The sequence below is a fragment of the Eublepharis macularius genome, chromosome 12 (assembly GCF_028583425.1).
Source record: "Eublepharis macularius isolate TG4126 chromosome 12, MPM_Emac_v1.0, whole genome shotgun sequence".
In the NCBI taxonomy this organism is placed as follows: Eukaryota; Metazoa; Chordata; class Lepidosauria; order Squamata; family Eublepharidae; genus Eublepharis; species Eublepharis macularius.
In genome coordinates this window covers 60466054-60489511 of record NC_072801.1, presented here as the reverse complement: position 1 = coordinate 60489511, position 23458 = coordinate 60466054, and the positions used below count along the sequence as shown (strand labels likewise).

At 43.5% G+C, this 23458-nt stretch overlaps 1 protein-coding gene across 1 annotated transcript; it reads left to right on the top strand.

Moving 5' to 3' along the window:
• Positions 1–4076: 4076 nt before the first annotated feature.
• Positions 4077–18494, top strand: LOC129338163 (immunoglobulin superfamily member 1-like). The gene is made up of 8 exons (XM_054992196.1): positions 4077–4186; positions 4315–4359; positions 8257–8553; positions 10606–10896; positions 14412–14702; positions 16022–16135; positions 16807–16844; positions 17827–18494. The coding sequence occupies exons 1-8, from the start codon at positions 4156–4158 to the stop codon at positions 18004–18006; spliced, it is 1287 nt and encodes a 428-aa protein (XP_054848171.1). The 5' UTR covers positions 4077–4155; the 3' UTR covers positions 18007–18494.
• Positions 18495–23458: the final 4964 nt, after the last annotated feature.

The following is a 23458-nucleotide window of genomic DNA, read 5'->3' as shown; positions in this document are numbered from 1 at the left end:
AATGGATTCTGGGATTGAAGGGAGGGCATAGGACGTTGCGAGGCGAAATACATCGATGTGAGGCATTCACACTGAGGCACAAAATAGCGTGACTATCAAGCACAAAGCAGAAGAGAGAAAATCACTACAGTGTTGGAATAAGGTGGTGTTTGCCGGGAAATAGCGCCATTTTAGCGCTAAATAAAAGCCCGTGTGACGACGGCCCTAGATCTTTTTTTTTTTAAATGAAAGCTAGAAATTCAATTAACAGATTGTTATAAAGCTATGATGACATATTATTGCAATTTTTAAATAAAAAGTCTCCAAGTGGTAGTTGGAGGAAAAGGCCACCACCGAGACTGACAGTGCAATCCTAAGAAAAGTTACTCCAGTCCAAGCCCATTGAAATCAAAGCAGTTTTGAATGAGAGAAAAGCCTGGGCAGTCCCAGGAGGTCCTTTAATGCTCTGTGATGCTGTGGGAAAGTGGGTGGGGGGAGGGGGACAGCCCTTTCCCCAACAACATCAAACCTGAGGCAAACATGTCCTGTTTAAATTGCTTTTTTGCTTTGTTACAGTACTTTTTATTTCTGTATCAGATTCCTGCTTCCTTATGTTTTGTGTTGTTTTCGTTTTAGTTCTGCATCAGATTTCTGCTAGTTTCAAATCTTCTGCTATCCAATACCCTGCTGCGTTGTTCATACCCTATTGCGTTGTTTATTGAATACCCCAGCTATAGAGCATTTCGATGTACACTATGTAATCCACCTTGGGTCTCAGTGAGAAAGGCTGACTGTAAATAAGTAAATTAAAAAAAAGCAAATAAAATAAATCAGCAACATGGCTACCAGGAAGGGTTCAGCCCCAAAGCCTCATTTTAGAAGTTAAGCCCTGCGTAGGAGGGGGTGATGGTGAGACAGCAGAGGTAGAATAAGAGGAAGTAGAGTCAGGCATCTCCCCTCTTACGCCTGCTGGTTGCTGAACTGGATTCCAAGTCAAAAGCAAGTCACTGTGGAAGGGAGAGGGGGGACGGGGACGCTTTCAGGCATTTCCTCCAAAAGGCTGAGAAAGAGAAAACTAACGCCAACACTGTGAACAGTTCCTCTTTTTGCAAAATTGGGAAACAGAGTCTATATTTATCATTCATGTCAGGCAAAAGAACAAACAAGCCCTTTTCAAACATTCCATTTTGTCACCCCATGATGACACATAACAGGAGCATAATCCTCCTGACAAATGTGGCCACTCTTTTGTTTGAATACTCACCTGGCCAGCGAGGGAAGAAAGGTGGGGAAACGGGCATCCTGGGCTTGCTCCCAGGGCGATGCAACGTCACTTCCAGAAGTGATGTTATTGTGCCACCCCTAAGAGGGCTCCTGTACTTCTCAGTGGGCCCAAATTGCGTATGCTCTCACCGCTGTGTGGTGATGTCACTTCCTGCAATGATGTCATCGTGTAGGTGTGGGAGCCCAAGCCCAAGAAGCAGCAGGGAATGGCAACAAGGTAAGTACCAAGTCCCCCCCACCATCCCACTAGGAGGGTGAGGGGATCTGGCATCCCTAACATGGGCGAGTCACCACTCTGCTAGTTCAAATCCCCCTACTACCGTGATCTCAATAGATGGTTTTGGGTCAGCTACTCTTCTCAGCTCCAATTCCCCAGCTGTATTGTGAAGATAATATTGACACTGACCTTGTTCACCATTCTAAGTGGGGCACTAATCTATCTAGAAGAGTGGTATATAAGCGTACAGTTGTTATTATTTCCCATGCACTTTGGTATGAAAATACATCTCTCCCCTCCCCCCCAAAATATGGGGTTCTTTCTGGGCATAGCAAAACTAGACATATATGGAAAACATTATTTTGCCTCAGTCACACAAAATGACACATACTTCATACTCTTATTACACATGGTTGGAGCATCAGAACAGAATGTCTCAAAAGGGCTAAAGAGAGCAAGATTCAGGTCTAGCAACACCTAAGAGACCAACTAGATTTCCAAGGTATGAGTCAAAGATCCCTTTGACAGATTCTCCCTCATCTTTCTGGAATGACAGCCCCTGTTTTACGTGCCAGAGAATGAAAAAGACCACCAGTGCATGATCTGCCCTACTATTAGACAGGGTGATGCAATCCATGTTAGGTGGCCTTAAAGGACAGTAAACTATTGATCACTTAGTTTATTATGATATATTTACTACAATATGGGGTACTATTTTGAATTTTTTGATAAATAAATTGTTATGTAGGCCCCAGAAACCTAATTAAAGGATTCCATGTTTGGGCCATTAGCAGAGTCTATCGTTTGGCATAGGAAGTGTGATTATAGGAAGTTGTGAGCTGGTTCTGCTGGCTGGTGTGTGTGCAGGAGAGAAAATAACAAATCCTACGCTTGCTTTATATTTAGAAAAGAAATAAGAGTTCTTTATTGTGGAACTCCATACTCTGATAGGAAAGGAGGAGAGACAGGATTTGTCTCTAACTACCTATCTAGTCTAAGGCAAGCCTTACATCCATGCTGCCAAGATGGAGGGAGGAGAAGGGCAGAGGTGTTGCCTGGAACAAAGCCAGGAAGAGAAAAAGTGAGAGGGAGGAAGTCAGGAGCAGGAAATCCTGAGAATAGCAATCTACATATCAAAGGACAGTCAGAACACTAAACAGTAAACAGAGTGCCCTGAACTCTCTATATTTCTAACTCTTTGGTTTGTCCCCCTCTGAAACCTGAGGAAAGGGGCAGCTCTGAATCCTCCTTTTCCAACATTTTTACCTCAGGCTTTAAGAAGACTTGAGCAGTTCCTTATCAGTGTCTAAATCCTCCTCAAAGCTTTTATTGCTCTGAAGCAAAACAGGAAACATGGCTAGTTTATCAGCTGAAAAAAAAAGACACAGAATGACTGTTAGGATGTCCGTTTAATATTGGTGGTCTAACCTGGGATAAAAGGCCTCTGATTTGGCCCTTCAACACCAAGAACAGGAGTGGCAACATAGGGTTACCAACTCTGGGCTAGGAAATTCCTGGAGGTTTGAAGGGGTAGAGCCGGAAAAGGGTAAGATTCCAGAGGAATTACATAGCCACACAACACAATCATAGCAACAGAACATAGATACTATGAGTCTCTCTACGCAAGACATCTTACACGAGTATGATCAAGTGAAAGACCTTACACTTGTTCTCCCATTGTGGATATACATGCACTGCTAGGGTACACTTGAACATAAGACCACACAGAAAGTAAGTCACTTGAGCATTACTGTGTAAGATGTCTTGTGTAGAGAGAGTCTACAATGAATAAGCATAATACATCCCTACAGTTATTTTGCTGAAACCCAACAGGCATTCTCTGCTATTCTTTTTAGCATTGCCCATGTTTTTCATAGGGTAAGCCCCAGATCCCCCACCTCCTGCCAGGAGGGGATAGGAACCTGAGAACCGTATCTATTCCAAAGGCAATAAGCGAGGCAGGATCCAAAGTACTCCCAGGCTCTGAGATTTCAATAAAACAGGAGTCCTGTGGCACCTTAAAGGGTAGCATTTCTTCCACCATGAGCTTTCATTACTACTTCAGACCTATAGGTCAGAAGAATAAAGCAAGAAAAAGAAAGAAAGAAAGAAAGAAAGAAAGAAAGAAAGAAAGAAAGAAAGAAAGAAAGAAAGAAAGAAAGAAAGAAAGAAAGAGTCAGTGCTCACTTCTCAAGATGCTCAGTCCTTTCAAAGGCTCCTCAGTCCAATTGCTCCTGCTAAGGAATATTAGGGCCAAGCTAGAAATGATGAATTGCACTTGAATGGCAAGTGAACAGACTCACATGTATTCCTTTCTGTTCACTACGTGATCGAGTCTGTTCACTTGCCATTCAAGTGTAATTCGTCACTTCTAGCTCGGCCCCTAGTCACAAGAAAACACAGAATCTGATCCAAGCTGAATCCTTGCATCATTTTGAGAACTGTTCACTTCCTCTGGTTTTGCTGTGTATGAGTGTGACCTGAATGCGGATGTGACTTTATCAGGCAGTGGAGGGTATCAACTGTGGTGAGCTGCGCTGTTGGATCACAGAGAAATCACATGTGACATCTGTCGCAAAGCACAGTTGCATTTGAGAAGCCGGAGCCCTCAGCTGAGATCCTCATTATGGGGACAACAGCGTGAGGAGGAAGCACCACCACCCTGCTGCCTCACCATGAAGGTCCCTTTTAGCCTCCTCTTTGTCGGTTGGTATTCCAGAGGGAAAGGAAGTGGGACCGTATGGTGTGCAATGGCACAGTGGGAGGATCAGAGATTCAAGATTGGGTCCAGTTGTTCAAATCTTTTGACATTAATGGGATCATCTCCTTTCCAGGATGGTGGACGGCTGAGCAGAGATGGATGGTTAGAGGTAATACAGGTAAGTAGCAGCGGACAAAAGGAGATTAATAGGGGGGGGGGCATGATGGGTGGGGCAGAATGCCAGTCACTCAAACCTGCTTTTCTGACTCCTGACCTAACAAACTATCCTCGTTCTATGCAACTATTACAAGTTCTACCTTAATATTATGAGCCCACTTTATGTGCAACTCAAGTTTTCCCAGTGTAAATCCAGAGCAGTCCTCCAATGAGGATGAGTGTTAGCTTCTGACCTCAGCTCTCCTGCAGGTAGGGTTGCCAGCCTCCAGGTAGTGGCTGGAGATCTCCCGGAATTACAAGTGGTCTCCAGGCCACAGAGATCTGTTCACCTGGAGAAAATGGCTACTTTGGGGGGTGGACTCTATGGAATTATGCCATGCCAAGGCCCTTTCCCTCTACAAACCCCACTTTCTCCAGGTTTCTCCAGGTTTCACCCCCCCAGATCTCCAGGAATTTCCCAACTTGGAGCTGGCAACCCTACCTGCTGGGCTGTGGTTTCTTGTGCCAAACAGAGAGGCTGTAATGCCAACATAAGTACAACTTTGCATGAGGGGGGTTGGCTAATGCTGGTTTGGAAAGTTGGCCATCTTTTCAACTGGCTTTTAATTGCAGCAGCATCTTCAGTAGTTAGAACAGAATAATATTTAGCTCTGGGCTGTGGAAAGGTCCACCTGCTAACTGCTACTCAGAGCACAGGTTTTACCGAGTCATTGAGTCAGGAAATGAAACAAAGAGAAAGGGCCAAGCCCTTTCAGAATCCTCCAAAAGCCCTGAGCCACTTCTAGGTTTTGAGGCCCCCAGCGCTAATAAAAATGAAGAAATGATGATATGGAATGAGTGTAAAAACAAGCTGTGAAATTTATCAAATGTAAAAAAAAGTGTCTAAATCTGAACTAGGCTTCCCAATTGCCTGCTGGTGGCAGGCAATCACCTGGGGTTTTTCCCTATTGCCCACCGATCGCTGGCAAGCCCCCCCCCAAGATCACCTACCACTGGCAGGCAACCCAGGAAAGTGTGCACTTGGAGTGTTCCTAGCGGGATCAGACATCACTTCCTGGAAGTGATGTCATCATGCAGACACTGGAGCATGTATGAGCTTGTGTGAGTGAAAATAAACACACAGAAGGCACAAAGTGAATACCAGTTCCCCTCCCCCTCACCAGGAGTGTATAGGGACCTGGCAATCTTCATCTGAAACCCCTTTTGAGCAAGACCCAGGACAAATGGGCTTCCCTCCTCATTGACCATGCAAAGAGCTGGTTTAAGTATGGTTGCCAACTCTAGACTGGGAAATTCCTGGAAGTTTGGGGGTGGAGCCTGAGGAAGGTACGGTTTAGGAAGGGGAGGGAGCTCAGCAGGGTACAATGCCATAAAGTCCACCCTCCAAAGCAGCCACTTTCTCCAGGAACATTGATCTCTGTAGTCTGGAGATGTAAAGGTCCAGAAAAAATGGATAAATGGGGGATGAGGGGACTTTTTTTTTCTGGAAGTGACACCATTGGGTTGGATCCAATCAGCTTTTCTGCCAGTGAAAAAAGAAGGGGTTCTCCCTTTGGTCACCAGAAAGCTACACTAGGGATCATGAAATCTCAGCCACGTAGGACAAATTGAGCAAAATTGATGGAAAAGCTAGCCATTGAGCGAGCGGCCATTATGCCGAGAAACTTTGTGTGACTCACCTTGATCGGAAGAAGGGGATAACGGAAATGGGATTCCTCGCATGCAAACCCGTTGTGGTTACTTCTCTGAATTTCTTGCAAGCCTCAGAGCTGCAATAATAATACTTTGGGTTGTCACCTATCAAGTTTAACTTTGTTTGCAAGCTTTTAGCTGCTGTGGATTTTCAATTTTGTATGTTATACATTGTACTCTTTGGTGTATGAGGATATGGGCCAAATCCACATTCACCCATTACCCGCATGTTTATCGGATATCTTCCGTTTGCCTCCAATCCGTGATTTTTTCCTCTTCGTTCACATTCCTGCTTCCAATCCGTCTTTCTCGCGCGTCCCTCCGGTCACACGGCTGCTCGAAAACCGCTTTTTTGGGCGGGACCTTTTTTTCCCGCCCATTTTTTAATATTTTTTTGAGTGCACTTTTCTGTTATTTTGATCTTGCCTTATAAACATCATTGAAGATAATGATGCCTCTCTTTCCCCCACTGACAGCACTGATGACTCTCTCCCGTTTCTTTTTTGGAAATTTGGAAGCATGTGGGAAGCTTTCGTGGCCATTTACTATGCAGGACAGTTCAGTGCTTGAATTTTACTGAAGTTTCACTACCTTGTGTTTTCTTTATTTCGAATGATTGATTCACTGTAATTTCGATATTACAGTAATATAAAATAAAAAAAAAACAGTTAAAAAGGAAGTTTCGCGAGTCCGTTCTGAGGATGGATTCACCCCAAAATGATTTTTCAAACTACCAGATTTGATTCAGAAACAGCATAATCAATTAATCCAATGCTATGAAGTCAAAAACAGTCTTTTGCAGACTACGGAGCACTTGCAAGTTGAATCAGCCAATAGGAACTCTCGGAACGGCCGGAGAGACAGGAAGGGGGGTGGTTTTTAAAAAAAACCGTGTAAATTGTGCATTGGACCGTTCACGGCCACCGTGAAACTCCCGTTGAAAAACTGTGACCACATATTCGGGAGAAATGCGAATGAAATGCATCTGTTTAATGAGGTAATGTGACCGGCACTTGGGATTGCGTGGGGAATGTGGGGAACATGCGACTTAGAATAAGTAATGTGGATTTGCCCATGGTCGGACGTAGCGAACCCTTGCGCTTTTATAATATAGAGCTTAGCTTTCACACTTTATAATTTGCTTATTGAATGACGCTTTGTTCTCATGTTTGTACCGTATTTCCTATGAGCTGTAAATTGTCAGTTTCATAACCACTTAGAGTTCATGTTTAATTTGTTCACTTGATATAAATAACTGTTTGATACTAGTGGTTTAATGTATCTTTAGTCAGTAGGTCACGGTTTTTCTTGTTTAGTAGAACTGAGAAAGGCATGAAGCTCAACCCACTCCTATGGATGTGCAAATATTAATGGACATGCCATGTGTTCCGTGTGGTTGCTCTTGACCACAGTTACTGTGATATTTACAGATATTTACATTAGGAGTTCAATGTTCTTATAAAATTTAATGCAGCATCCAGATCTTTGTGACTACAGTGTTGATGGCTTCTATTTTTAATTTTTATTTTTTTCTCCATTGTTCCAACTCAGAAAAACCAACATTTGCTTAGGCAGTTTAGGACAGCTTACAGTGTGCTTGCAGTCTCTCACTATTGTTGCAGTTATTGATTAAAACTAAGGTGCTTATCCTGTTGAATTTCTTGAAAATACTTAACAATGAAATGCTACGCATTAACTAAGTTCATCATACAGCATGTTCTGGCCTTAGAATAGTAAAGTTTAAATCTTATAAGAAAATGTATTTTTTATAATTCAGTTTCCCCTCCACCCCCACAAAACACTTGGAGAATTAAAAAACCCACACATTTTTCTTCCCATGACTTCAAAGTTTCCAGAGATTTTGCTTCTCTGCCCGTTTAAGAAAGCAATCCTAAGCAGGGACACTTAGAATCCTACTCAGGTCTTTTCAAACGAGGCTTACTCCTAGGAAAATGTTCTTGGGATCACACTGTAAATCTCTAGTCAGCAATGTTTTTTCTAAATAAATGAGTAGTAAGCTAATTAATATATGCTTTGTTTGCTAATTGTCTTAAACAAAGAGATGAATCATGATCCTGTAGAAATTATCACTGTGATCTGAGTCTTATGTACTTCCCCAGAGCATGCAAAAGTCTCCCAATGTACAATGTCTCAGCCGCAGATATTCCTTCTTCCAAATTCAGATCTTGTTCCCTTTCTTATCCAGGACAACATTATTCCAAGCCTTCAATCTCTGTGAGCCCAGAAGATGTCACTCTGGGGGGGGAAGTCAGAGTCCACTGCGGCGAGGCAGACCACCCCGGTGCAAATTTCTCGCTACTCAAAAGCAACCCATCTTTGTCTGCTTTGTCTCACCAAAAGACAATGGGTTATGAGGCTGAATTTATCATTTCCAGCGTCAAAACATCAGATGCAGGGATCTACCAGTGTTTATACTGCTTCAGAGCTGGCTCTGAACCTATGTGTTCAGATAAGAGTGATGAGGCATACATCAACATAACAGGTGAGAATTAGACTCAGTCCTTATATCCTATTTTTATGAATGATGTTGAAGCAGCTTATGCATTTTTCACATCTTTAAACCAAATCAAAAAGTTACCTGGGCCAAAACATATTGCCTGACTATGTTTGTTTGTTGGGCTCATTGCCCTGAGTGCTGGTGTTTCATCATGAGAGGTAATGATGAGGAGATGGGGTCCTGGTGTGGGTAGTCTGAGGACTCAACCAGGCCAAAGATATCTGCAGTCAAATCTCCCTCTGTCTTTAATTTTAGTTAGAGGAGGTTGGAGGAGATTTGGATTGGAGTTCCAGTGCTGAGTCAGTCAGGGTTGGTTTTTGCTATTTCCCCTGCACTGCTTCCGGAGAGAAACTGGCCACCCTGATCTGCCAGAACTCCTAGTAAGAAAAAAATGAAAAGGACAGGCTGCAGGGAGGTGAAGGGTTAACTCCCCTTGCCCAAGCACTGCAGCCGCGATTGGAATCAAACCTCCACATTGTCACTTTAAAAGAAAATTATGACTCTGGGAGATCCCATCAAGGGTCTCTCATCTCATCTAAGGGTTCCCTGAGGTTTGAATGATGTACCCATCAGAGTTTGGAGAAGGTAACTTCACTCATGTTGAGGGAAGGGGGCAGAAGTAAGTAAGATTATTTCTACAACAGGCCAAATATTTCCCACCCACCCACCGCCAACTGTTTTAGGTGTGGTGGTGATGGCTGAAGCCCCTTTTCCATTCACATCACAGTAACCAATCCAAATTAGGAACTCTGTGAAACCACTGGAAAAGAACAAGAATCCAGTAGTATCTATAAGACTAGCAAAATTATTGGTAGAGTATGAACTTTCATGAGCCACAGCTAACTTCTTCAGATACAGCTAGAATGTGAGTCCATCTGACTTTGTATCTCGGAGAGTGGAATGATTACAGAAGCCAAATTATAATAGCCTGTGAATGACAAAGTCCAGCATAAGTGAATAGGGTGGGGTATGAAGATGGGTAGTGGGTGTGGAGGAATTAGCATTGGTAATGAGACAGGAAGCCTTTGTCTCAGTTCAGTCCAGGTGGATGCATTGTCTTGAGCTTCGTTATCAGTCACAATTCAGCAGTCTCTCTTTCTAATCTCCCTTTGAAATTCCTCTGCTGGAGAACTGCTACTTTTAGGCCAGCAACTGAATATCCTGGAACGTTAACACGTTCCCCCACTGGATTTTGAATGTTTTGGTTCCTGATGTCAGACTTATGTCCATTAATTCTTTGTCGAAGGGACTGGCCAGTCTGTCCAATGTAGAGAGTGCAGGGGCACCGCTGACATGTGATGGTGTAAATCACATTAGCGAATGAGCCTGAGTATGAACCCGAGATGGTATAGCTGATATTGTTGGGTCCACTGATGATGTTGCTCAGAAGGCCTACGAAAGCAGGAATTGAAGGGAACCTGCAACTCATGCTTGACTCTTACACAGGGCACAGAGCGGGCAATCTTGAACCCAACCTGTGTACTCTGTAATGTGCGAATCAGAGCTCAAAACAAAAGAGAGGGACAGAAACACCTGTAAGTAGACTGAAGGTGGAATGCCTGACCTCTAGGGGAATTTCAAGAATATCCCATGAAACATATGGTTTTCCCCAAATAGCACAGTTTGAGATTGGGAAAATAATGTCAGGGGGAACCTGAAAAGATCCTTCTCTGCATGCACCACAGTCCTGATCCTAACCTGGCACTGCACACACCACAGCTGTGGAGAATCCACTACTCCTGTTTGATGGCTCTTTGGAGACCTGATATGGGGTAGCAGATCTGCTGCCTAGAGCCTGCTTGCCACCACAGGGTCTGCTAGTATGTTTGTTAATAAAGTAAATAATATGAAGACCTATTAAATTTTTTGTGCTGTCTCTCATCCAAAGGGAAACTGCATCCAGAGCTGTACCTGGGTTTGAAAAGATGATTGATCACACTTCTTAGGTCACATCAACACCTTTAGAAACATTTGCGAGTGAGTTGAATCATGAGCTCTGTGGCCTTCTGGGTTTCACTGCATATTTCTAACCCTTAGATCCCAGGATCCCAAAACCTTCCATCAAGATGAAACCGAAGCACCTGAATGCTGTGCACTCAAACGTCACTCTTGAATGCCAGGGCCAGGGAGATGATCTGAATTTCTTCCTCCGTAAGGCAAACACCACGGAAGTAGCACAGGTCATAGCACCAGCTGCAGCCAAAGCCAACTTTCGTTTCCTTCAGGTGAGGATGGAGGATGCTGGAAGCTACATCTGCCAGTATCACCACAAAGGCACCCCGTTTGTCTGGTCAGAGCCAAGTGATCCCGTGGAGCTCATTCTGAAAGGTAAGGCAGCGCATGGCATCCCCTCCCCTCTTTCCCAGCGTGCATAAATAGAGCAGCAACTTCCAATGATTTTGGTAACCTGTGCAAAAATCTTCACTAGACCCCCCAGGAGAGGGAGTTCTCTGTTGAGAATGGCAGAAACTGGTGACCAGAAATCACCAGAAAATGCCTAAGGAAAGCAGGAGGGAGAATAACAAAGAAAATTCCAACTGACAGTGTAGATGCAGAAGGAGTCTTGGGGCTGTGAGGAACTGTATTCCTGTACTTACACATCCCTTTGGGTTGATTGTGCATGCAATGCTTTGGTAACACTTTTAGCCAATATCAATATCAGCAAAAGGCCCGCTCCTCATCACGGTTATCTCAAGACCCCACCAGAACCTCTGAAGTCTAGCAAGCAACTGGCAGATACTAGTTTGGAAGGCTGGCCTTTCTACACCTAGATCCAATTTCCAAAACACTGGCTGGATGGCAAGATCTGCACATACGTCTCAGGGTAGGGTAGATGACAAAGAAGAAAAAGAAGGACCACGCTAAGCACAACATACACCCTTCTTTGCAGAAAGATTTAATGCCATCATAAAGCTCCAAGTTTCTCCAAGAGCCTTCTCCAAGCAGACTTTGGTGGAAGTATAGAATAGATTTCAAGATATCTTTTTGACATTGCCACAAGAGGGGTGCTTTCTCATGATAACCTGCCAGCCACAAACATCATAAGTTTTTAAAAATGTCAGCTGCAATCAAGTGGCGATTAGCAAATGTCACTCCTTTGTCTTCTCCGAGGAAGCAGGTTGGTACAGAGCAACCCAGACTTTCCACATGGATATGCAGGCACCAATGAGGATTCCTTATGGGCACAGGAATAGATGGGAAAGAATTCAAGGCAGATTAATTCTAGCTTTGTTAAAAGAACTCTTGTTCAATCAAGACTGTAGAATGATGCCCAGCAGAAAATTTCATGTTGGCCTGATCCAGTTTAGCTAGTGGAGAATGAGAGTGAAAACTGAAGCAGAGATTTGAGTCCTCAAGTCTGGTATGCCAGAACTACTTGGATTTTTAACTACTGCACACAGCCTGCTGTTTCCCCATCACAGTGACTCCCAAATCTATCTGAAAAGGCTTTACAGATGAGGAAGTGGACTTATGCAAATGATGCAACCAGGGATGTATGTGGGACCGACTGCTTGGTTCCAGCTAACCATTAAATCTTGAATTGCCATGATTGGTTCACGCTGCTTTAATGGAGGATCACAATTCAGCCTGTTGCATACCAACTTTTTCTGCCTTTCCCCATCTTTTTTTCACACTTGATATGTGGTTTTTGGTAACAAATTTGTAATACAATTGCAGAGCCATGTGCAGACTGTAAAATTGTTATTGAGACTTATCATGGCTGTTGGCCTTTTAAATCCTCTGTTCATTAATTTCTTAGGTGATCATAGTCAAGACAAACACAATATTAAAGCCCTCCCCTGTGAAGAAATTGATTAGTGATACATTCAAGTACTTGGGGCCATAGGAGTGATCAGGAAGTAACTAATTAAGCACTATAGGGAATTGGGAGAGAAGGAGTTGCCCTTGCCTGTGTTGCTTCAAAGCAGCTTCCAGTTTTCTCGGGTGCTTAATTAGCTACTTCCTGTTTGCTCAGGGAGACTTGAATGTATTCCTAATTGGTTCCTTCTCTTTGGGGCAATGTTGGAGAAGGAGGTTTTAATTACATGGATTTCTCTTGGTTGCAAAGTGAAGTCATTAATTTTACACACTTTCATGATAGTAATAATATAATTGGTGATGATGGCAACACTCTTAACAGCCCAGGTTTGGATAAACATAAACCTATTAACTATCAACAGCCCAAGGTGTTATTCAAGCCTCTGTCTTCCCTGCCCAGGTAAAGGAGAGGTGGGGCACCTGTTAGCAACCTGCAGAATTGTTCGGGAAGTAAGCCTAGAGGAAGAATTGAAGGGAGAAGCAGGAATTTGTTGAATGGGGCCTACTCGAGTAAACATAGCAGGATCTTGCCTTTGGTGTTAGGCAGCGGCAAATTATTATGGAGCAGAATATTAAGATCTCTGTGGAGTCTCTGTTAAAATTCTGCTTGGAGTAAGGTTGCCAGGTCCCCTGGCAACCAATGGGGGGGGGATGACCATGGGGGCCAAAGGACAGGACTTAGGGGACAAAGAACAGGACAGTGATGCAGGCCGCGATCACTGGTGATGTAATAATATTGCTGGCAATGTAATGATGTCACTTCTGGAAGTGATGCTATCATATTTTCATCCCGCCAGAACTGCTCTGGTATTTGGGCAAAAACTGTAGGGTTTTTGTCCAAATACCATGGCTTCACCTGGCAACATGAGGACATCACTTCCAGGCATACAGGAAGTGACATCAATGTATTGTCAGTGATGTCATTAAGTTGCCAGAGAATGAACCCTGCAGCTGGAAAGTACCTTCAATTCCCGTCATTTCGTCCCCTGCTGCCCATCTGAGAGGTGGAGGGGGCATGGGCTGGGGTGGGGGAAGTCCCCATCAGAGTGCTGGCAATCCTTACTTGCAGGTTACATTCTAACAATTTTCCTTGTGCCTGTAAACTGTTTTTAGAAAGTGGGAAGGCCGGTGGGGCTCCTGCCCAGCAGGTCTTCTGATTGACCACTGGAAACAATTGGCTGTGTAAATTAAAATAACATTGTTTTAATAGCAGTTCCCACTACAGTATTTAATTTATTCTCTTTACCAGTATATTTTTAAAATTTACTCCTCTTGTTCCCTGCACTTCAGCTTCCTATTATGTGTGCGCGATTGGCTCTGCCACCCACAGTAGCCATTTTGTGGGCCACCTTCCTCAGTAGCTATTTTGTGGTTGCACCGACCATCCTGTGTTAGAGTTCTACAGGCTCGAAAAGGTTGGGGACCCATGAGTTAAAAATTTTTCCACTTGACCACTAGAGGGCAAAGTGTAACCCATCTGTCCATGGTGGAATAACCCAGAGTGGAATAACCAGGATTTTGTGCAGCCTGGAAAAGTAAACTGCACTATGGCATCTACAAATTCTGTACTCATATAAGTGGAACTTGGCAACACAAATAGATAGATATTTGTTTACTAAGCATAATGTGCTCTGTAGCTGTTAGTAATGGGGAGGGGTGTAGAGAAAATTAGGACACTGGACCACTGGAAATGTGATTCAGCCTTTATACCCTCTGTTTGGTTTCTCAGATATAACTTCATGTTGTCCACAGGTTCAGTCCCATATTTGCAGTCTTAAAGTCTAGAAACAGCCTTTCAAAATAAAAAAACAAGGACTCTCAGGATTCCAGTTCTGTTATGCACTGTCCTACACTACACTATTGCAGAAAACATCCAGTCCTGGAGATGATGTACATACAGCAATCTACTGAGGAGTAAATAAATCTACTGAAGCTGTGAGAATCAGCACACTCCATAGTTTATATATCAAGAATTGTGAATTTGTGATTCCATGCTTCACTGTTTTTTTCCTCCTTAAATCTAGATCCCAGTTTGGTCCAACCCTCCATCACAGTGAGACCTGAAGGTCCGCATAATGTTGGCATGAATGTCACCATTGAGTGCAAAGGGCCCGAGATCGGCTTGACTTTCTCCTTGCACAGATCACAGAACCTCAAAGCATTAAAGGTGAAGAAGCCAAAAGGTGACACAGCAACATTCCCTCTAAATGCAGTGAAACTGAAGGATGCAGGGAATTATACTTGCCGGTATTGCCACAGAGGAAATCGCTTTGTTTCTTCAGAGCCTAGTGATCCCGTACAAGTTACTGTGAGGGGTAAGAAGCCTGGTTAAGCATTTCCCCCTTTTCCTCCCCCCCCCTCCATGTTCATGAGGCAGAAGCTTCTGGGACTGTGGATGCTCACTCCAAGCACCCTCAAGGGGGTGTGCAGCTATGCTGTTGGGAAAACAAAGATTCCGAAAAGCTGTTACCGTGCAGCACTGCTTTAAGCTTTGTGACGATAACTAGGGAGGGGCTGCAGCTCAGCGGCTCAGCGCAAGCTTTCCATGAAGGATCTGAGTTGGTGGGGCTGTAAACAACCCCTCTTGAACTTTGGAGTGACAGTGTTAGACAACAGTCAACGTTGAGCTAGAAGGAACAATGTGACTCAGTATAAGGCTATGGCACTCACTCTGTGGCTCACAGAGAGCCACGTTTGCAATTACCTTAAATGGAAAGAGTCGTATTTACTTCCATCCCTGGCATGAGGCCTGCAACTCAGGAAGGCTTGAAGCTTACCTCTTCCTCTGGTAGTAGGTGTTTTTATGTGGGAATTGAATTTTTAAAAGGGGAGAAATGCCAAGATGTTTCTAGGTGGGAAACACATGCAGCTAGGATTGCCAGCCTCCAGGTAGTGGCTGGAGATCTCCTGGAATTACAACTGGTCTCCAGGCCACAGAGATCAGTTCACCTGGAGAAAATGGCTACTTTTGGGAATAGACTCTATGGAATTATGCCATGCCAAGGTCCTTTCCCTCCCCAAACCCCACTTTCTCCAAGATTCTCCAGGTTTCACCCCCAAGATCTCCAGGAATTTCCCAACTTGGAGCTGGCAACCCTTCATGCAGCCCCTAAGCCCCACTGAGCGAGGGCCTTGCCCACTTTCCTGGAACATGGAGCAGGTGCCACACTGGGGAATTGTAGGCAGAAGCTAGCCCTCTTGACATCCTGGAGAAAAGCAAAATATTAATAAAATAAATAGGTTGTGTGTGAATGAGGAGACCACATGGGTGGGGCCGGGCCTATTGTATGATCCTTTCCCACTAATTGTTTCCTCAGCCTCCCCCCTTTCAAGCAGCATGCCAGTCAGCCTGGAAAGGCCAATTTAATGATCCTTCCTCATGTTTCATTTGTTCAGAGTCACCATTGTTATGGAACCACAGCACAGGGAATCAGTGTACCTATGGAAAAGTGGGGGGAAACCTGGTGTGAGGGAAAGTGCTATGTTGAAAAGGAGGGATTGGTGGGTCGGTGGGAAGCAAGGGCAAAGGCAATGAGAGGTGCTTATGCAGAGGGTAGATGGATAGGTCATCCCTGGTTGGGGTGGAAAGACAACTTTAGCTGTGCTCTGATGGAAGATCTTTATGAACTTACAGGCATGTCTAAGAAAACAACCATGACCATCATATGGGCAAGTGTTGCAGGGGGACTTCTCCTGGTCCTCTTCTTGCTGCTGCTTATCTTCATATTATGCAAAAAAAGGAGAAAGTGTAAGTGGTTTTTTTGAATGGGTTGCTAATGGCGGAGATTAGAGCATGCATGATCAAGATGGTACATTTCGCAGGGATAGGTGTTTGCTTAAAAGAGCTCTTAGGTGCAAGCTGAATTTCTCTGGGCTTTGGGGAGCAGGGCAGTTGGCAGTGGAAGATTCATTAGTTAGGAAATGGGCTTGTGAGGGGCACCTTGACTGCAGGATGTCTTGTCTGCCTAGTGTGAAGGCTGCAGACATTGTGCCTTATTGGGATCGGCTGGAAAGTAGTGCGGGAGAGAAGTCAGTGGTTGTGGTGAATGTGGTTGAGACACATCTGCTGAAATATGGTTGATATGACTGAGCTTGAGCAGAATTTCCACAGGTCAGAGAGTGGAGTTTAAGTTCTTTTGCATCTCGCTCCTTCCCACATCTACAGGCAAAACTGTAGTAAATACATACGTGAAAATTAGCTTCAGGTATGCAGTTTACAGAAAATACAGTGTCGAATTCAGGTTACCTTGATGCAACATGTTTCTAATGCAGATTATATACTACTTGACAATATTAAAATTATTCCATTCAGACAAGGTGCTTGAGAGATACAGAATATGGGGACTGTGGGAGCTGGGGGTACAATTTTAATTTACAACAGTTGGATGAAAAATCTTATGAGGTATCTCTGATCTACAGGCTCCACAATCAATGAAAGAAATCAACCACTGAACATGGTAAGAGAGTTTCCAAATATATATATATATAAATAAATAAACACCTTTGGCCAAAAATCTGTTACAATGTTTTGACCATTTGCTGCCTAGGGGACCCTAAACTGGGTAGAAAGGCAACATTAAAATGTTTTAAAGAAATAACTATCCTCATATCCTGACTCTTGAACATGGGGGTTAGAGTGGCCCAAGGTAGGGTTTCCATTTACCTGCCAGGGCAGGTTGCCAGTAAATTTGGCAATGGGAGAAAAAAAGGGGCAGAGCTGGCACCACACACCCCACAACATCATTTTTGGTCAAAAAACAGATGTTCTGTGATGTCACATCTGGTTTAAGGAGAGAAGTCACATTGCAGCATTGTGTAGCACCATTTCTGCTTCTCCCCCCCCCCCACACACACACCAGAGCCCCTCTACCACCCTGCACCCTGGGTTGGCAGCCTCTTTCTATGTCTGCCAACCTTAGCCCAAAGTCACCCAGAGACCTTCACAGCAGAGTGGAGATTGAATCCAGTCTCATGCGGTTTCCATATGGTTATCAGCAGCCATAGCAGCAGTGGAGACACCACACAAGCCTGCCTCCATGAGGAAGTCTCCATAGTCCAATACTGTAAGCACTCCACCCTACTATCTTCCTCAGACATTAAACTGAAAGACATCCTATTTGTTTAGTACTGGCAATTAAAGTGGAAAATAGTTTAATGTAATAGTAACAATACCACAAAGGACTATTCTAAGCCTGTACCCTTTACTGATGGCACATGTCATGTCAGTTATATATGATACTTCTTGGCAATGTCTTTTGGGGAACTGCAAGACTTTGAATTGGGTCAAGGAGAGAAGTCCAAAAACTTCTAGATATATATCACTTGCCCTTGACCTGACGTTTTCCTTAACAATTCTTCTACAGCCTCATTTTCCTCTATTGTTCTTAAGGAAGTCATGATAAGAATGCACCCCTGAGTCTCTTTGTTCCTCCTCTACAGATCCTAGAACAAGATGCTGGAACAGATCATGATGGAGTCACTTATGCTATACTGAACCATCACTCACTGAAAATCAAGCAGCCAGCTAATCAAAACAGAGGCCCTGAGTCTTGTGTCTATGCATCAGTGGCTAGAGAAGGAAGCAGGGAGGACCAGTGTCGGCAAGATGCTTCGGAGTAGCTGGGGGCCCTGAAATTGCTCTTTTAACTTCCATGGGTGCATAAAATTGATTCTTGCATGCAAAGCCCTCTTACTTTCTTCACAAAACCATGGATATGAATGGATAACCACACAAAAACATTAGGATAAACCCATGGCCTGTGGAGGCAGCTGGCATCCTCAAGGTGTTATTAGAGCTGCATCATTGACTTAAGGTTGCAGGATCGGTGGCAGTTGCCTTTGTTTCTGACATATGCAAATCATGTTATAGGCTAGATTTTTGGCACCGTTTCTAGACAAATTACTTTAATGAATATTATCAAGGAACATTTCAATTTGTGCTGCAGAATCGATTAGACGCCCTGAAGATAGTTGAGCGCATTATTATACCATCAGTATCAGAATTGTTTATTAAGGTGGGACATAGCTGGAATGGATACTTTAGCATGTGAAATTTTTAAAAATTGTAGATATATAATAAAATATTCTGGATATTCTGGAATTCTGGACGCAGGACACCTCTTTATATTGTATTTTAATTACTAAATTAAATGTAATTGAAAAGCCAATTCTGTCCCATGTTTGAATTTTATTGTGGTAGTGCTTGTAACAAAATACCAGTCCCAATCAATGCATATGACAGGCAGTAATTGGCCCACCTCACTGAAAAACTTTCTCATCTGTTTGATATCATTAAAAAAAAAATCACCTGACCGTTCTTTAGACCCTCACCAATGCAAAGACAGATACTTCCTATATAATTCAAGCAGGTGAGCCTACTATAATTTCCCCATACATAACATATGCAAATGCAGTGTTTTATTAAGGGATTACACATTTAATATTAAATGTGCTAGAATTTTCTTGCTATCTGCTTTTCAGTGACTTAAGGTTAATTCAAATCAGAAAGATCTCTCCCCCACACTAATATTACAAGATTTTTATCAGACAAGGTGAATACGGATGATTGAGAGCAATTTAGGAAGAATGAGACTCTTGCCCAGCACCCTCTTGGCTCAAAATAGTGATCAAGTGAAATGCCTCATCATCATCAAGCAAAGGGTTTGAGATATAGAGCGTCAACAAGATTTAATGAAATCACCAAACTTCATGGCTCCCATTAAGTTCAGATAGGTATGACTATGGCCCAATATCTTAGTCAGTTAGAAGAGTGTTTATTTTGGCTATATGTGTGGTTATGCCATCAATGGTACTGGAAGGGAGATATAAAAAGATTCCATATGCAGAAAGATTTTGCCATTCCACTATAAGTGAAGTGGAGTCATTGGAACATGTCTTTTTTTGCTGCCCTTTTTATAAGGAACTACGGGTTGTACTACAAGCGACGAATGACACTTGCCTGGCAAGTGAACAGACTCACGTGTATTCCTCCCTGTTCACTTGCCATTCACTTGCACTCCACTCGATCAAGTGGAGAGCAAGTGAATGGCAAGTGACCAGGGAGGAATACACGCGAGTCTGTTCACTTGCCAGGCAAGTGTCATTCGTCACTTGTAGTGCGAGTGCGACCCTGAGAGACAAGATTATTTCTCCCCTTCTCAATAGACCAACAGTTTATGCTGAATGCCAAGACCACGGCAATACAGCCCGGAAAACCCACAACAACCATCAAACTCTTAACAGAAGAAAACTCAACTATCTCCAGGCTTTTGTGTCTATGTGATAAAATCTCGCACTGAACAACAAGATCACACAGAGACCTATTGTTCCCTCCTTTTTAGTATGATATTAACGATATTAATGGTTTTAAATTTTATGAGGTATTCACCATATCTGGAACTTGGGATTGTTGTAACCTTTTGTTGATGTTTCTTAATGGTCATTGACCATAATCAATCAATCAATGTTATGTGTCCAGAAAAAAAATCTAGAAAACAATTCAAATATATTGTTTGGTTGGATTTGTAAGTACATGGTATAGCTGTACACATTCGATGAACAGAGTATTTTCTGAGGGCTCAGGCCTTTGTGCCCTCAGCTCTGCTCCTGGGCACATGACCCATCTACTCCAATGGGCTCCTCTCCTCAATCTCGCTAGCTCTGCCCAGCCTAGGCCCACCCTTGCCAAGCATGCGCCTTCCCAGACTCAGTAGTCCTAGCTGTACTCTTACTCTTATATGAGAATCTGCTGCCTGAACCTTCAAATAAAGCTTTTCCCTTGTTTGTGAGAACCATACATAGATCTGCCCAGACTACAATGCTAAAAATCAGAAATCCCAGTGAAAGATCAATAGGCCAGTAATCTTGTCAAATACTCAATAAATGTTTTTTCCAGTACTGAGATTCTTCTCGAGGAGCGACACAGCAGAGACTAAAATTCCTCATAGCTCACCGTTCAGCAAGTATATATGACCCCAACACTCCTCAGGTTTCTTAATATAATGAACACATATCATATCAAAGCAAAATGCCAATTGTTTATTGTTACATTTTGATAGCTGCTGTTTGAATTTTCTGCCTCCGCCACCAAAACTTGAGTTTCTCTACACAAGACATCTGGCACGTATTTTTCAAGTGTTGGGTGACGCAATGCTTCCTGGGAACTGTAGTTTTAAAAGAGTCACTTGGAGAGGAAGAGAGGAAGGTTGAAAATACAAGCAAAATTACATTTTCTAATGTAATTTATGGCCGCAAGCCTTTAGTCCCCCTGCCCCTCACTCTGGGTGGAATCTGCCAGGTCTTAAAAATAGAAGTTTTCAAAGACAGAGCAGCGCAAGGTCCCTGGGGAAGAGGAAATTTGCAATCATCTCCCCCCACCCCTCTGGGCGAAATGGCAAAGTTCCTCTTCCCCAGGGATCTCGCACTGCTCTGTCTTTGAATTTTTTTATTTTAAGACCTGGCACGTGCCAGATGTCTTGTGTAGAGAGACTCCTGGGCTATTTATAAGATGCCTTGTGGAGAGGTAGAGTCAACTTACCTTGATGTAGTTGCTTTTTCTCTCCCTGCTATTATAGTGAAACACACAGCAGAAAGGATTAGCAAAATCACAGAGTAACTGATGAATTAAATTTTGAAATTCCAAGTAGGGCTGCTTTAACACCAAAGCCGTTTCCAGACGGCTTACCTTCGGCTGCTCCATGCCGCAACGCCGCAGCTCGTGCTGGGGCGAACGTGAAATACCGCGTTTTCTCATGCGAGTTTTGCACAACATCGCGCAAAACTCGCGTGAGAAAACGCGGTATTTCATGTTCGCCCCTGCTTGAGCTGTGGCATTGCGGCATGGAGCGGCAGAAGGTAAGCCGTCTGGAAATGGCCCAAGGATTTTTCATGTTTCAGCCACCCGACCGGTGGGGTTTTTTTTCCACGTTTCTGTTGTGGAAATTGTTGCTCTGCAACCGGGGACTAGTCCACCAGCTGCTTGGGTTTGCCTCTTACCATAGGCATGTAAAGAGTGCAACCTCACTTGATCTTTCCCTAGTACTAAACTGATGTCTCTGCTGGGAATAATGTGTCAGCAGTGAGAAGGTCTTATGCGAGACTGGAAGTTCTTTATTTGTAAAGACATAATAATAATTTAAAAAAAAACAGTTGGGCAAGGCACCAGACTTGGGCCCAGCCTACTGACTACCAAAGCACTATAAAGATAGATACAGAATAAAAGTTAGCATGCACAATACAACAACATTATAAGATAACTACAGAAAACTTACCCTCCCCCCATTCCAGAGCTCTGGGACCCCCCCCCCCATTGCACAGCCGCAAAGGCTAGCACTAGCCTTTGCGTGTTGGCAAGTGAAGGGTACCGAGTTCTTGTTCCATCCCTCTTTTATAGGGAAATATCAAAGACTTGCCTCATTAACATGTTAATCAATCGCATTGTCTTTGTTCTTGAAAGACAGTTCCGTTGAGGGTCTTTCGTGTAAACACAAGTCTACACATCCTTTACCTCTGTGATAGACTGCATCTTTGATATGCATTTGTAATTTGCAAAGGAATGTTCACACTACACTAGTCATAGGATATCCTGTTCTCCCCAGAGATAAGCTGTTTGCTGTTTACCTTTGCTCTTTTGGTGATTTATATGAAAAAGGCCAGAGGACTCAAAAAGGTCCCAAACAATTAACAACTTTTATGGCCTCATCTATTCCCTGTCACAGAGGGTGAGATCTTCCTAGGAAAGGCAACTTTATTCTGCAGGGACAGAGCTTTTGGAAGATTTCTTTTTCCCAAACTGTAGCTGGTTCTTTATTTCTAACATGGGCCAAAAAGGCCTGGTTCCGACCCACTAACAAAATTCTGACAACAGTTTCCATTCCACATGACGTTGTCCTCCATTTGGGCACTGACCATTAACAGTCTGTTCCTTCAAGGGTGGGGGCTTGCAGCATCTGGCTGGCTGCACGAAATGACCCCACAGCGTACCTTTCCCCATCTAAATAATTCTCCAATAAAAAGAGAGATGGGTGCTTTCCATGCACAGACACTTTTCAAAAAAGCCCAGTGTTTCCTGGGCATGTTATGAGCAATCTTTTGCATCTGAAGGAGAAATAGAGTATCAAAAGGTACTAGTCAGTTACTCTTTCAAGTGACTGTAAGGAAACAGTCCCTTGCAGAAATTAATATAACAAGGGAATCTCCTGCCTTTTAGACAGAGGGGAGGGCTGTTTTTTCTTTTTTAGGTTGCAAAAGCAGGGGTCATTTCGTAGAAAAGGAGCTGGAGGAACTCATTAGCATAACTCATTAGCATATGCCACACCTTTTGCCATCGCTGGAAGTGTGTCATTAGCATAGCTGATTTGCTTATGCCACACCCCCGGCATCACTTATCCTGGCTGTTTTGGACCCAATCCTGGCCATTCAGGGCTGAAATTGGGCCCAAAATGGCAAAAGGGGGCTGAAAATGGCTGAAAAGGGGCCCAGAATGGTCAAGATCGGACCACTGATGAGCAGGAGAGTGATCCACCACCCATCAGAGGCCCAATCCAGGCTGTTTCGTCCCCAATCCAGGCTGAAACGGGCCCAAAATGGCTGAGAGTCAGGTGGACAGGGCCACCTGACATGTGACCTCTTTGGGGAACTGCCGGAACTGCGTTCCTGAGCGTTCCCCCTCGAAATGAGCCCTGTGCAAAAGTATTGCATTATTCCTATTCAGCTATTCATGCTTGTGGGCTAAAAAAAAAAAAGAACAGACTCACCCACAGCTCAGTCTGCCTTTATGGGGGTAAGGGATGGTTGGAGGTGTCATTGCAAATACTTAATTTTTTTTTTTTTAAAAAAAATTGCATTATTTGTATGCAACATTACCCATGCGCTTGAAAAAAAATCCTAAAATAAAAGCAGAGGGGACAGAATCCTGAGCATTATGAGGGAATGGCATGGAGGGGGAAGCTTCAGTGTGTATCAAGCGTGAAAGAGAACCCACAGCTGATAATGGAGAGAAAAGGAATTACTCAGGGCTTTGTGAAATCTCTATTGCACACACACAATCGAAACAGCAACCAGACAACTATGA

Coding starts and splice junctions, on each gene's coding strand:
- LOC129338163 (XM_054992196.1), top strand. CDS start 4,156: ATGAAGGTCCCTTTTAGCCTCCTCTTTGTCG. Junction 8,554..10,605: donor GGCATACATCAACATAACAG/GTGAGAATTAGA, acceptor TCTAACCCTTAG/ATCCCAGGATCCCAAAACCT. Junction 16,845..17,826: donor GAAATCAACCACTGAACATG/GTAAGAGAGTTT, acceptor CCTCCTCTACAG/ATCCTAGAACAAGATGCTGG.